General features: G+C 45.9%; 1 protein-coding gene across 2 annotated transcripts in view; it reads left to right on the top strand.

The window, feature by feature from the left end:
- EEFSEC (eukaryotic elongation factor, selenocysteine-tRNA specific) overlaps nucleotides 1–13,152 on the top strand; it is a 248,017-nt gene that overhangs the window by 106,211 nt on the left and 128,654 nt on the right. For both annotated transcript variants that reach the window (XM_045992112.1, XM_045992113.1), the window contains exons 3-4: nucleotides 6,681–6,777; nucleotides 9,165–9,329. In XM_045992112.1, the coding sequence (XP_045848068.1) occupies nucleotides 6,681–6,777; nucleotides 9,165–9,329 (262 nt within the window). The remainder of the gene's footprint in view (nucleotides 1–6,680; nucleotides 6,778–9,164; nucleotides 9,330–13,152) is intronic.

Here is a 13,152-nt window from a genome sequence, read left to right as displayed (position 1 = left end):
TTTTGGCTTTTTTTCCTCTCCAGGTGCGGCATGCACTTGTGTGTGTGTGTGTGTGTGTATGTGTGTGTGTGTGTGTGTGTGTGTGCATGATTGCTTCTCTTGATAGTATCTTACAAGTTAGAATAGTCCCACCAGTGTGTTAGACTTGTTCTCCAGTTAAGTTTCCTGGAGAAGGCCTCAGCAAATGGCTTTGGTTCTATTATGTCTGAGCATCAGACAGCTTCTTGCAGCCAAGGTACTTGCTGCAGGAACTCATGACCTCATTACATCTGTCACTTGCCGGAAAATCTTCTACCCAGCCCATCTTTTCTTCTGGTTTGAGCCCACTGATTGGTGCTCTGAGTTCTTTTACATATAACCATACCCAAATGCACTGCCTACTATTTTGGTCGGTTTAGTGGGAAGCACAGTTTGCTCAGCAGTGTGAGTGGAGAACTTCCCTGTGTTTGAACAACCTCCTCTGAAGTCTTTTTTTTTTTTTTTTTAAGATTTATTTATTTATTTATTTATTTATTTGGAGAGAGAAAACGAGTATGGAGAAGGGGAGAGGGAGAGAATCTCAAGCAGACTTCCTGCTGAGCGTGGAGCCTGACACAGGGCTACATCTCATGACCGTGAGATCATGACCTGAGCAGAAACCAGGAGCTGGAGGCTTACTGGACTGAGCCACCCAGGCGCCCCACCCCCTGAAGTCTTTTATGATTTTCTTATTCACATCTAATTTATCACCAGAGTTTAAAGAGATTCATCTGTCTTGCATCTTTCTAGATAATTCAACTTAGTTCTCATAGAAATAGCTATTATCAGACTGTTTTAGGATACTAAATTGAATTAAAGTAACACAACTGGCATTAGCAAGTTTATGCCATAACTGTTGTGCTTCCTGCTCAGGTTAAAGGTCAACTGGTGAAGGCAAATACGTGAGGTGTCCTAGACTCTCAAGCATGGCTGTGAGCCTCACGTCGTCTGCTGAGCATGGACATTGAACATACACCAGGCTTGCTTTCTTTCTTTTTTTTAAAGATTTTATTTATTTATTTGACAGAGAGAGAGAATTCACAAGTAGGCAGAGCAGCAGGCAGAGAGAGAGGGGGAAGCAGGCTCCCCGCTGAGCAGAGAGCCCATGTGGGGCTCGATCCCAGGACCTTGAGATCATGACCTGAGCCAAAGGCAGAGGCTTAAACCCACTGAAACATCCAGGTGCCCCTACACCAGACTTTCTTTAGGCACAGGTTTTATGGAGCAGACGGAGTGGGGACCATTGGCCAGTGGCTGTCCTTGCAATGCCTGGTGATGGGAGGGTCTCTTCTGTACCTTTTCTTTGTGGCAAATGATACCAGTCTTCCTTTTAGGTAATACATAATTATGTTTTTCAGTAAGTGTTTTTAAGTAAGAATGTAAATTGTTTTAAAAGAAAAGCCTTGAGAAATAATAGCTAACTTAGGTGGTGTACTATTTTGACAAAACGTGAGAAGAGGGTATGGGACCAGTGAGCTGTGTGAAGGTAACACTGAAATAGAGGCAGGAGGGGATGGAGCAGAGCAGCCCAGCCCTGTCCTGGTGGGTGGGATCACTGGGCTCCATCTTCTGTTTTTATGTTTCAAAGGAGCCGTGGTGACATCTGACACCAGCAGCCATTCCCCGAGGAGGGAACCCTTTGGCTTTTGTGGAGGTTATCCTGGGGATGTCGCATAGTGGGAAGGAGAGAGCTCTGGAACAGAGCTCCTTAATTCTGCCCTTTAGAAGCTATTTAACCTCTCTTTGCCTTAGTTTCCCCATCTCTAAAATGCCAGTTTTATCCCTCACGTCATTACCATGAGGATCAAATGAGGTGATGGAAGCATTTAACTAAGTGCCATTCACATCATGCTCAACTAATGTTATGGGAATGTTAACAACTGTTCTTCCTACCTCCAAGAAGGTAGGCTCCAAGAAGCCAAGAAGGCTTGTTTGAAGGATCCAGTAAATTTATGTCTTTATTTGAAAGTGATAGCAAAGTATGAGAATATTGAATACTGTCATTATAGCTATCATCTTCTTTCATTGGTTTGAGAACTAAAATTACTAAAGGGCAAGGATATTGTTTATAGGACTGTTTATAGGACTTAAATATGTTATGTTGCCTGATCTTTGAAGATCAGCCACTTTCCAAAATCTCATGGATTCAAGAAGAGGCATACAGCCCTGACTCTAACTCTCTTGATATTCTCGGGTGGGTGGTAAACCCAGAGTTGGTTTTGATCACAGCCCCACCACTCATTCGCTATGTGACCTGGAGCAAATGACAGACTCTAGCCAACTTAGGACCCCCTTCTGTAAACCCAGAGGAGCGGTAATAACAGCCACTTTGTGGGGTTGTTGAAATGAGGAGTGCAGAGCCACGCAGCACAGGTGCTGGTACCATTGGCACTTGACCTCGTCCCTTTCCCTCGCTCCCACTGTGTTGGACATTGGACTGCAGAGCAATTTTTAGAGTCCGGGGAAGGTAAGGGTCACCTACTGGAGGAACCAAAGACCAGAACAGAAAGTTGTGTGGAAACATTCACTAAAAGCACACTTAGTAAATAAACAGATGGAAGATGTTCAACATTGTATGGCTTACTAAGGAAATACAAATTAAAATGAGGTATGCATAAAAAATAAGGAGCTTTTGGTGTATGTTTAGTGAAATAGACATTGCAGATAATCACTGTGGTAGTAAAGCAGGTAGCAAACCTTTCAATGTATGTTCTTTTCTTTTTAATGAAGATATAATTCACATACCATAAAATTCACCCTTTTAATGTGTACAGAATTGTGCCAGCATCCCCACTATCTGATTTCAAAAACCCTGTACCCATTTAGCAGCTGTTTCCTGTTCTCTCAGCCCTGGGAACCACCAGTCTGTTTTCTGTCTCTATGGATTTGCCTATTCTGGATATTTCATATAAATCACACAATAGGTGATCTCTTGTGTCTGGCTTTTTCACTTATAGCGTTGATGGACGTTAGGGCTGTTTCCAGCTTTTGGCTTTTGTGGATAGTGCTGTTGTAAACATACATGTATATGTATTTATTTGAGTACCTATTTTTTCCATTCTTCTGGGTTTATACTCAGGAAATTTCTGGACCATACGGTAATTCTACATTTCTCTTCATTTTTGAAGCTTTTTTTTGAGGGGGGGGCCAGAAACAGAAGTCTTGGTTGATGACAACAACGACGATGACGATGACTACTACTACTACTACTACTTCTTCTTTTTTTAAAAATTCTCAGAACTTTGAATATGTCATCCCATTACCTTCTAGCTGCCATGGTTTCTTTTTTTCTTTTCTTTTCTTTTTTTAACTTGTTCATTTATTCATTTATTTAATAAATACCTATCAAGTGTCTGCTCTGTGATAGGGTTTTTTTGCTTTTGTTTTTGTTTTGTTTTGTTTTTAGGTGTTTGGTATTGGCTGCCATGGTTTCTGAAGAGGTCAGCTGTTACTCTACTTGAGGATGCCTTGTGCTAAACGAGCCACTTCTCTCTTGTTGCTTTCTCCATGCCTTTGGCCATTGACAGTTTGATTATGATGTGTCTGGGTCACATCTCTGAGTTTTTCTTACTTGGAATTTGCTAAGCTTTTTAGATGTCCGTCAGAAACTTTGAAAGTTTTTGAAGCTTATGCGGATCTTGCCGCCCCATCTCACCTTTGTTTCTGGACCTCTCAGTATGCTCCTGTTGATGTACTTGATGTCTCACATATCTTTGAGGTTGTGTTAGTTTCTCCTCTCTCATTTTTCTTGAATTTTCTTAGGTTGAATAAACCAAATTGTTCTATTTTTAAGTTTGTTGATTCTTCTGCCTGCTCAAATCTGCTATTAAGCTCCTCTAGCAGATTTTTCATTTTAGTTATTGTATTTTTCAAATCCAAAATTTCTATTTTTTTATAATTTTAAACTTTTTTGTTATTTCCTCTCTGGTGACACATTATATTCATTCTTTCCTTTAGCTCTTTAGACCTGGTTTATTTCTCGAACAAATTTAAAATAGCTGATTTAAGACTGTTGTCTAGTAGGGATTTCTCAGGAACAATTTTTATTATACTCCATATTTTTCTTGTGTATGGACCATACTTTTGTTTCTTTGTTGTATTGTTATTCTTTACTGAATATGTAAATGTAAAATGTAATGTAAAATGTAAACTGCACTTACACAAGAATATAATGTGGCCATTCTGGCTATTGGATTCTCTTCTTTACCCACACTTTCATAGTTTGTTGTTAATTTGGATAGTATCACACAAATTACTTTTGTGAAGTAATTTTGAAAGTCATGTGTGACCACTGAAGTCTCTGCTCAGTTTAGTGGTCAGCTAATGATTAGAGCTTTTCTTAAATGCCTAGAATCAGTAAGTCTCCCAATCTTTGACAAGGATCTCTTTGTGCATATTGGGGCTTGCTTTCAGTGCTCAGGCAGGCAGTTGACAACTCTGCCTTGGCCTTCACTTCCTGTTTGCATAGAATCTCAAGGTCAGCCAGAGGTAAGAACTTAGGGCCTTCTCATGTCTTTCCTGACCATGTACCATGTTTTTGCCCATAAATAGCCGTCTAGTTTCCCAGGAAACCTTCAAACCTCTCATGGAAGGTTTTCCAAAGCTCCCATGGAAGCTCCTAGCTTTTCCTTCTAAGCTGTTTGGTCCACCGACTTACCCAAACTGTTATCCTCCCTCAGGCAGCTGTGGTATTAAACAATTGCCTCTGATTGTTTTCAACAAATGCCCTTAAGGAAAAATAAAGATAACTTTGCAAGTAGAGTCTTCCAAGAAGGAAGGAAAGGAAAAATAATGGCAATTCTCTATGAAAAGGGCTTTATGGAACTCAGACCCATTCTGCCCCCTCAGTGACTGTCAGGCTGCTGGCTTCCATTCTGATTGCAGATGCTGGTTATTAGGTATGCTGCAGAGTTGGGGAAGAATGGATGGGAATAAGGCAAGTTAAAATGCCACAAAGCTCTTTTATTCTTACTAAGATTCAGCCATTTTTCTTGAATAAACATCCCACAGATTGCTGCAAACCTTTGGTTAATTTCTAGAGTTCTGAAAAAGTTGCTTCTGATGATTTTTTGCCTATGTTCTTTATTTTACAGAGGAGAGTCTTTCTGATTGTCCTTATTCCACCATTTTGCTGATTTTTCAATGTATTTAGTTTTAGACTTATACCCCATGAATTAATCTGAAAGCAAGGGAAGAAAAAGCCAGTCATGTCCACCATCATGTTTACCAGTGTTATTTATGATAGTGAAAAATTCAAAATGTTCTAAATAAGTAACATTAGTGGGGAAAAGCATGTAAATTCTGGGTCACACTGTAATGCAGCTGTGTAAATGAAAGAGGAGGCCTGGGCAGTAGGATTATAACATGGAAGCTGTGACCCTTGGTTCTAGAGTAAGATGGGCTGGGTTAGAGTTTGGTTCTGAGATTAATAATAAATGACTTGTAGCAAATTAATTCGTCTCTCTAAGCCTCAATTTCTCATCTGTAAAATGGTGGCAATTCTGTAGCAGTGCTGAGAGCTTTCACAGAAGGTGTCCAGGTGATATGCTTGGCTCAGCCATTGCTAGCACCTAGAGGATGAATATACAACCATATTCCTGCCATTGCAGTGCCCCTTTTTTAACCTTGGTTTTTCCATGCATTGCCAAGGGGTCTTTTTTTATTTTGGTTATCACATACATGAAATTTCACATCCTTATAGTTTATTTGCCATTATATCACTGTTGTTGCTATCATTCAATAGAAAATTCTTTATAATACATGATAGAATTATGGGTTATATATTTTCTCTTTTCCATTTTATTTTATGTTTTTAATCAATGGAAAAGATAAAAGTATACTTATAGTAAGAATCTCAGGGCACTTGGGTGGCTCAGTTGGCTAAGTGATTGACTCGGTTTCAGCTCAGGTCATGAGCTCAGGGTCCTAGGACCCTGGAATCCTGCATCTGGATCCATGATCAGTGGGGAGTCTGCTTGAGGATTCTCTCTTTCTCTGCCCCTCCTCCTGCTTGTGCTCTCTCAAAATAATAAGTAAATCTCAAAAAAAAGAAGAAGTAGAGGAAGAAGAAGAAACCCTTCTTAAAGAAGGAGGAGCTCTTCAGGAGGGTCGGGGCAGGATTACCTGCCATTAGACGCTGGTATGATGAAGTATGTTTTTCAGGTGCGTCTTCAGGGACTTGACTTCCCCCCTCCCCAAGATTTATTTATTTGACGGGGAGAGAGGGAGCACAAGCAGGGGGAGCAGCAGGCAGAGGGAGAGGGAGAAGTAGACTTCCCGCTGAGCAGAGAGCCCAATGTGGGGCTCAATCCCGGGACCCTGGGATCATGACCTGAGCTGAAGGCAGACACTTAAAAACTAAGCCACCCAGGTGCCCCTTCAGAGATTTTTTGATAAACCAGTATTTCCTGAGTCTCTGCAGGAGGCTGGGATGTACTTACTGGTCTTCTTCAAGGGGGTCTTTTATTCAGAGTCCTGGGGGCTAGGGTTCACTGCTGCCTCCTCAGAGTGGGTTGTGAAAGTGGAAGTTAAAACATAGGAGCACCCTCTTAAATTTTGTCATTCATCCTTAGGGTTTCCCTGTGGGGCCTCCGTTTCCTCATCTGTTGCTCCTCCATGCTGATGATCTCTGTAACTTGGCGGGGCTTGTTTTTCCATTTCAGGTTCCGAGGTGCACCAATTATACCCGTGGCGGCCAAGCCTGGGGGGCCAGAGGCCCCTGAAACAGAAGCTCCACAGGGCATCTCGGAGCTCATTGAGGTACTGTCAGCTTGAATCCAGGCTGGCCTGTGGCCCCAGCCCCACTCGGGCCCCTTGTATCCTGCTAGGTCTGAAACGGAGAGAAGGGGGCGGCACCCCAGCAAGAAGACTCTGAGCTGTTCCTTTAAGTCCCACCACGCCTCCCCCAGGCACCTACATACCTTAGTGGACCCTCCCTCACCCCGCTCCTAGAGTAAAACCAAAATAGAAGCAGAGGCCTCACTCTCCAGCCCAAGGTCCTGCTGAGCTATCCACACCCTTATAAGTTGTTCTTTTTCCTTTCTCTTGTCAAACACCCCCACTCAGACAGAGCAGCTCCTGCCTCCTGGGGCTCTGGGCCATGTCTTCCGTTCCAGGCCTTCAGAGTGGGCCAGTGCCCCATTGTGTCCCACTGGCTGATGGAGACGAGCCCAGCAGCAGGGCAGCGAGGCTCAGGGCCTCGTGGGCTCCCTGAAATAACGGCGCTTCTGAGGCACGGGCTTCCTCCAGGCTCAGTGGTGATAGGTACGGCCGGGAGCCCAGCCAGCACAGAGTGCCCAGGGCAGCCAGAAGACGGGACAGGGGTGGGGGGTGGGGGGTGATGCTGCTGTGAGGCCGTGACAATGGAGACCAGTGTCCCTCGCTCAGAAGGGTGGCGTGGCGACTGTGGGCTGGATCCTCGGCCCACCACCTGCTCTTTGTGTGGGCCTAAGCACATGAGCTGCTCTCTCTCACCTCTGTCCCCTCAGTTGTAAAGTCAGGAAAAGAACACCAGCTGTGGAGTTGGCATGCAGGTTAGATGAGGTTAGTAGGTGTCCTGTGCTCGGAACAGTGCCATATCAGAGTTTGCTGTGATAGCGATGGTGCTTATCATAGTACCAGGAGCTGTACTGGTCTTTACATGCCTTTCACGAGGACCATGAACTTTCACAGTGGCGTTGGGAGGCTTAGGTTATTTATCCCTGTTTTACCAAGGAGGCGTCCGAGGTCCAGAGAAGTTAAGTAACTTTCCCAAGGTCTCACAGCAAGTATGTGGTGGAGCTGGCATTCGGCCCCAGATCTGTTGCTGGGGTGTCTTTGGGGTCCCCTGACACCTGGACCCACAGAGCTGAGAACGATGCGATCGTGTGCACTGCAACCGATTCTGTGATTACACGGTGCTGCTCTGACAGACTTAGCAGAGCAGACCTTTCCTGGCTGAGGCTTTTGCTACTTTTTCCTCTCCTTCTGAGAGCTCTTGGCCTAGGAGCTTGGACAGTTGTTTTTACTAAAGCAAAATTCACAAACACTGCTATGGAAGATGTTTGTGTATTCCTTTAAGAAACCTCTGCATAAATCCCAGGCCAAGCCTGTTTTGAGTCTTTAATTTTTTTCCCAGAATTGTTATCACAAGGCTGAGAGTTTGGAGCATTCACTGCCAAATACTTTTTGACAGCTTCTTTCCTAACGAAATCCGAAAGCCTCAAAATAAAAGGAATAATGTGGCCTTTATTTTCATTTGTTTATTAGGAATTAGCTCTGACATCTAAGAGCACATAGTCAGCATGAGGAAAATGGGCTGGCTGTGGTAGAAGCATGTGGAAGGAGAAGGAGCAAGCAGCAGCCCCACAGACTGAGAGGGCAACGCTGGCCCTTGGCAGACGTCAGGTGGTCCCCCATCTCTGCCTGGGCCTGGAGCTGTGGCCTCACGCCTTCCTGCCCTGCCTTACATGGCGGCAGCCCTGCTCACCGGGGCCGTTTGGTCGCTTGTCCTTCTCTCAGGCACCATGCCAGCTGCTGGAGATCCTTGGAGGACTCATGGCCCTAGGAGAGAGACAAATAAACAAAAGCTCACAACAGTGTGTTAACGGGTGATGGGGGCGGGGAGCATAGCCATACAGAAGGAGCAGAAGAGCCTTCCCAGAGGCGGTGTCTCTCCAGAGAAGGGGAGGCAAAGCTGGTGGGGAGCTTCCAGGGCCTGCCAGTGGCTGGTTCCTGCCTTGAGAAGCCACATGGTGGGGGACGAGGCCTCCACGGCACCTAAGGGCTAGCCGATGACATATCTTAAATCCTGCAGGCTCAGAAGGCTGGGAAGTCATGTGAGGTCGGATGGATGTGCCTCGGGCTGTCCTACAGCAGGCCACCACTGCTGCTTCAGTGCAGAGGAGGGTCCCGAGGCCGACCTTTTGGGAGCCTGTTAGTTATCCCAACGAGAGGAGAGAGGAGGTTTCTCCAGATGCCCTTGTCCTTTGTACCCAGAGGAGCCAAGGGCACGATGAAAGTCTGGAGTGCCACCAGGGACCCATCCACTTCCGAGCGGGGACAGCTTACCCAAGGACTACCCTCACCCTCTGCCCTGCTCTGCCCTGCCCTGTTCAGCTCCCCTCCCTGGCAGCGCATGGCACCAGCATGCGACCTCTCTTTTCTAGCTCCTGACGTCGCAGATTTCCATCCCGAGAAGAGACCCCTCAGGGCCGCTGCTCATGTCTGTGGACCACTGTTTCTCCATCAAAGGCCAAGGCACTGTGATGACAGGGACCATCCTCTCAGGCTCCATCAGCCTCGGTGACAGTGTGGAGATTCCTGCCCTCAAGGTCAGTCTTACCTTGTCCTTCCCTTTCGTTTGTCTCTCTAGTGGTGAACAAGAGGGTCGGCCCCTTTGCCTCTCCAGTGGCTGAGCTATTGGGCCAGATCCCCAGGGCAGGCCCTCTGGGTCTGCTCCGCTCCATCTTCTCTCCTACCTTTCCTGGATTCTAGAACCATCACTCTCCCTAGTCTTATAACAATACGCACATGGGGAGGCCTGTGACGTGCCATAGTGAACCTGCCAAGTAGGTGTTCTTTGTAGATGAAGAAGCGGAAGCTCCAGAAGGTGTGGTGGGCTCAGGATCACGTGATCAACAAGTGAGGGCATAGGGTGCATGCCTGCCCTTTCTACAAGCTCCGTACGTTAGGCTGGCAAGTACGCGCGGACTTCTCTTTGGGTTCTTTTTGCCTCGCCACAGCAGTTTCAAATTAAAAACAGTTACAGTCTTGTGTCGTTCAGACTCCTACATTCTGGAGTCTGTCCAGAAGAGTTTTGTACTCATAGTGACCACTAGTAGACACCATGTTATCCCCGGAAGACCTGTGGGCAGCTGCGTGTCTCCCTGTTGCCTCTGCCTCTGGGAACTACCAGCCTGGCTCTGATCTCAGTGCTGTTCAATGGCCTCGATGGTTCCCATCTGCAGTGGGCTTTTCTTGTGGTTTTTGTTTACTGGAGAAGCACTTAGAGCCTCCTTGACCACCCTTCTCTTCAGGGGGAATAAAGAGTGGGGAACAAGGGCTAGTTAGAGCCAGGCAGATCCTATGAAGACATCTGGGCTCCAGGGTGGTTGTCTAGTTCTCAAAGGAACCTGGAGTGCAGGGACATGGAGGCGTGAACTTGGCCCTGTATACTGCGCTGGGGACAGCACCAACTGCTGGATGCACTCACAGCCCTGGGTCCGTGGATTCAGTTTGCCTGCTAACTGGGAGTTCTCCCTGGGGGGCTGTCTTGAGACAGATTCTAAGGTTGTCTGGCTTACTAGATGTATTAGAGTCCTCCTCAAAAACAGAGTGTGTGTGTATATATATATGTGGGTATATTTTAAGGAATTGGCTCACGTGATTATGAGGCCCAGCAGGTCCGAAATCCACTGGATAGGCCAACAAGATAGAGACCCAGGGAAGTAGTTCAAATCTGAAGGCTATTGGCTGGCAGAATTTCTTCTTCTTCCAAGGAGGCCAGTCTTCCTGTTCAGGCCTTTAACTGATTGGACGGAGTCCACCCACATTATGGAGGGTTAATTTGCTTTATTCAGAGTTTACTCCTCTTAATGTTAATTTCATCCAAAAAATACCCTCACAGAAATATCCATTATAATGCTCGACCAAACATGTACGTGCAGTGGCTTAGCCTAGTTGACACATAAAATACCCCACCACCCTGTGGGGGAGAACCACGATGACAGTGGCTGCCCCGAAGAAGGGGAGGCCAAGGGGCACCTATACCTTGTGTTGGCTATTCTTGGTCTAGGATAGCCTGGGAGGATGTAGGAAAGGGACATTTCATGGCTGAGAGGAATGACCAGGGCTTCCCCAGGTAAAGGAGACCTCAGGTTTAAATCACCTCGCTCCACTCATTTTATGGTGATGTGGCTGTTGCTTCCTTCTGCAGAGCTGGAGTTATTCGGGAAGAGTCTCCTGACCGGGGAGGACCAACCTCAAGAAAAGCTTCCCTGATAGGCCTGAGACTGGCCAGGTTCCAGGGCTCCCTGGGGTGGCAGCAGGAGCTGAGGGACAATGACACTGCCCTTCTGAGTCCCAGGCCTTCCCCTGACATAGGCCCCGAGTTCTAGGGTCATAATCCCCTCCTCTGCTGGCTCTCATCGGTCCTCCTCTGAAGACTGTTAGTCCTGGATAAACACACCACTTAAATCAAATCCGTGTTGTGCCAGGGACTAAAAGTAAATCTTAAAAAAATAAAGCACGAAATTATGAAAATAAACCAAACTTATATTTAACAAAGTTAAGATTACTGTAGTGCTGTGTTTTAATTCTTAGCTGGAACACAGAATGAATCAAATGTAAATTTCTTTGCCTTCTGGTGTTCCCTGAGGCAGATGCTGAGGAGCTACCCTTGTCCAGCGTCCCTTTTGCGCTGGGAGGAGACGTGTTTGCAGCCTGGGAGAGCAGCTGGGAACAGGAAGAGGGTGTCAGGAGAGGTTGCCGTGGGACATGGACTTTGAAGCGCAGTGCCTGAGGGACTGGTGTTGGGTGCTGAGGTCCATGGCCACTGTGCTGGACCAAAGCGTGGGATGAGGGAGGGCCGAGGTGGAAAGAAGCAGCCACATTAACTGACAGGGATGTTGGAGTGGGGACATGTTCTGAGGTCTTTGGCCACTCTTTTCATCCTTATGAATATGGAACTTGTCTATCAGGATTCCATTACTGATCTGTAGTCCTTGGACACATGGAAGGTGCTTGGCAAATATGAATTTAATTCTCCTCTTGCTTCTGTTCACCCATTTCCCCCAGCCTACCTTTTGACTCTCTAGTGCTGTGCTATTCTCTAATTTACTAGTCAGGGAAAGCATGACTTGTAAGTAGCAAACTTGAATATGTGAATATTTCCAATCAAAGTGAAAAAAGTGTAGCCTGGTTTCTCCTTTGCTGCTTCAAGTAAAATGTGAGAGGAAAGGAGGAAATTGAAGGTGGAACTGTTAGCAAAAAGATACCTGCACTTGACAATTTGGGAGATTCTCGGCCTTTCAAGATTCCAAGTGGTGCTAAAAGTAGGCAATGCACTTTGAGAAAGCGTGCTCTGGAGAAGGGCCTTTGGTGCGGCTGGACAGCCTCTGCTGTGGAGAGTAGGGATGGGACTTGTGGATCCATTCAGACATCTTAGCAGAAGCCAGGACTAGAGATGGGCTTCTCCAGGAAGGATCTGTGGAGAACTCTCTTTTTTATTGGTGGGGACCCCCTTGACATAATGAGAGACCCACGAGGTGTTTGAGAATGTTGTATCTGGCAAAAACACTGCCAGCCTGGACTGAAAGGGAAAGACCCGATGAAATATTAAAAAAAAAAAAAAGGCAGTCGGACTTCTGATATTCTAATTGTAGGAAGTAGACTGATAGAATTACTCAGCTAACTCATGTTATCTTTCAAGAAAAAGGAAGAATGACTCCAGGGCCAGAGCCGTGGACACAAAGGCGGAAGCCAGAGAGGGGAGCCCAAAGGCTGGGGCCGGGGAAGCCTGTGGGCCCAGAGCGTGGAGGACCAAGCCACAGAGGGTCATTTTCAGGCCAGGAAAGCTAACAGAAGTTGCTCTGTTGGATTTCTAATTTGCTTGCGTCCAATGACTTCTGTGTTCCCTTCATTTTTCCCCTGTACCTATATTCTATTGTATTTTGTTATTTTTTAATTATTATTTTTAATTAACATATAATGTATTATTTGCTTCAGGGGTACAGGTCTGTGAATCATCAGTCTTACACAATTCACAGCACTCACCATAGCACATACCCTCCCCAATGTCCATCACCCAGCCACCCCATCCTTTCCCCACAACCAGCCAGAAACCCTCAGTTTGTTTCCTGAGATAAGACTCTCTTACGGTTTGTCTCCCTCTCCCATCCCATCTTGTTTCATTTTTTCCCTCCCTACCCTCCACGACCCCCTGCCCTGTCTCTCAAATTCTTCATATCAGTGAGATCATATGATAATTGTCTTTCTCTGATTGGCTTATTTCACTTAGCATAATACCCTCTAGCTCTGCCTATATTTTAAAGCAAAAAGCTTGTCTTTTAGTTTCACACATCCACAGATGGAGAGACATTTGGCCCCAGGATGGGTCATATCTGTGCCTGATTAGGTGGGTTAGATGTTATTTTT

Source organism: Meles meles, chromosome 20, assembly GCF_922984935.1.
Source record: "Meles meles chromosome 20, mMelMel3.1 paternal haplotype, whole genome shotgun sequence".
NCBI classification, from domain to species: domain Eukaryota; kingdom Metazoa; phylum Chordata; class Mammalia; order Carnivora; family Mustelidae; genus Meles; species Meles meles.
The sequence above is the reverse complement of the archived record's forward strand: the minus strand, read 5'-3'. Positions and strand labels throughout refer to the sequence as shown.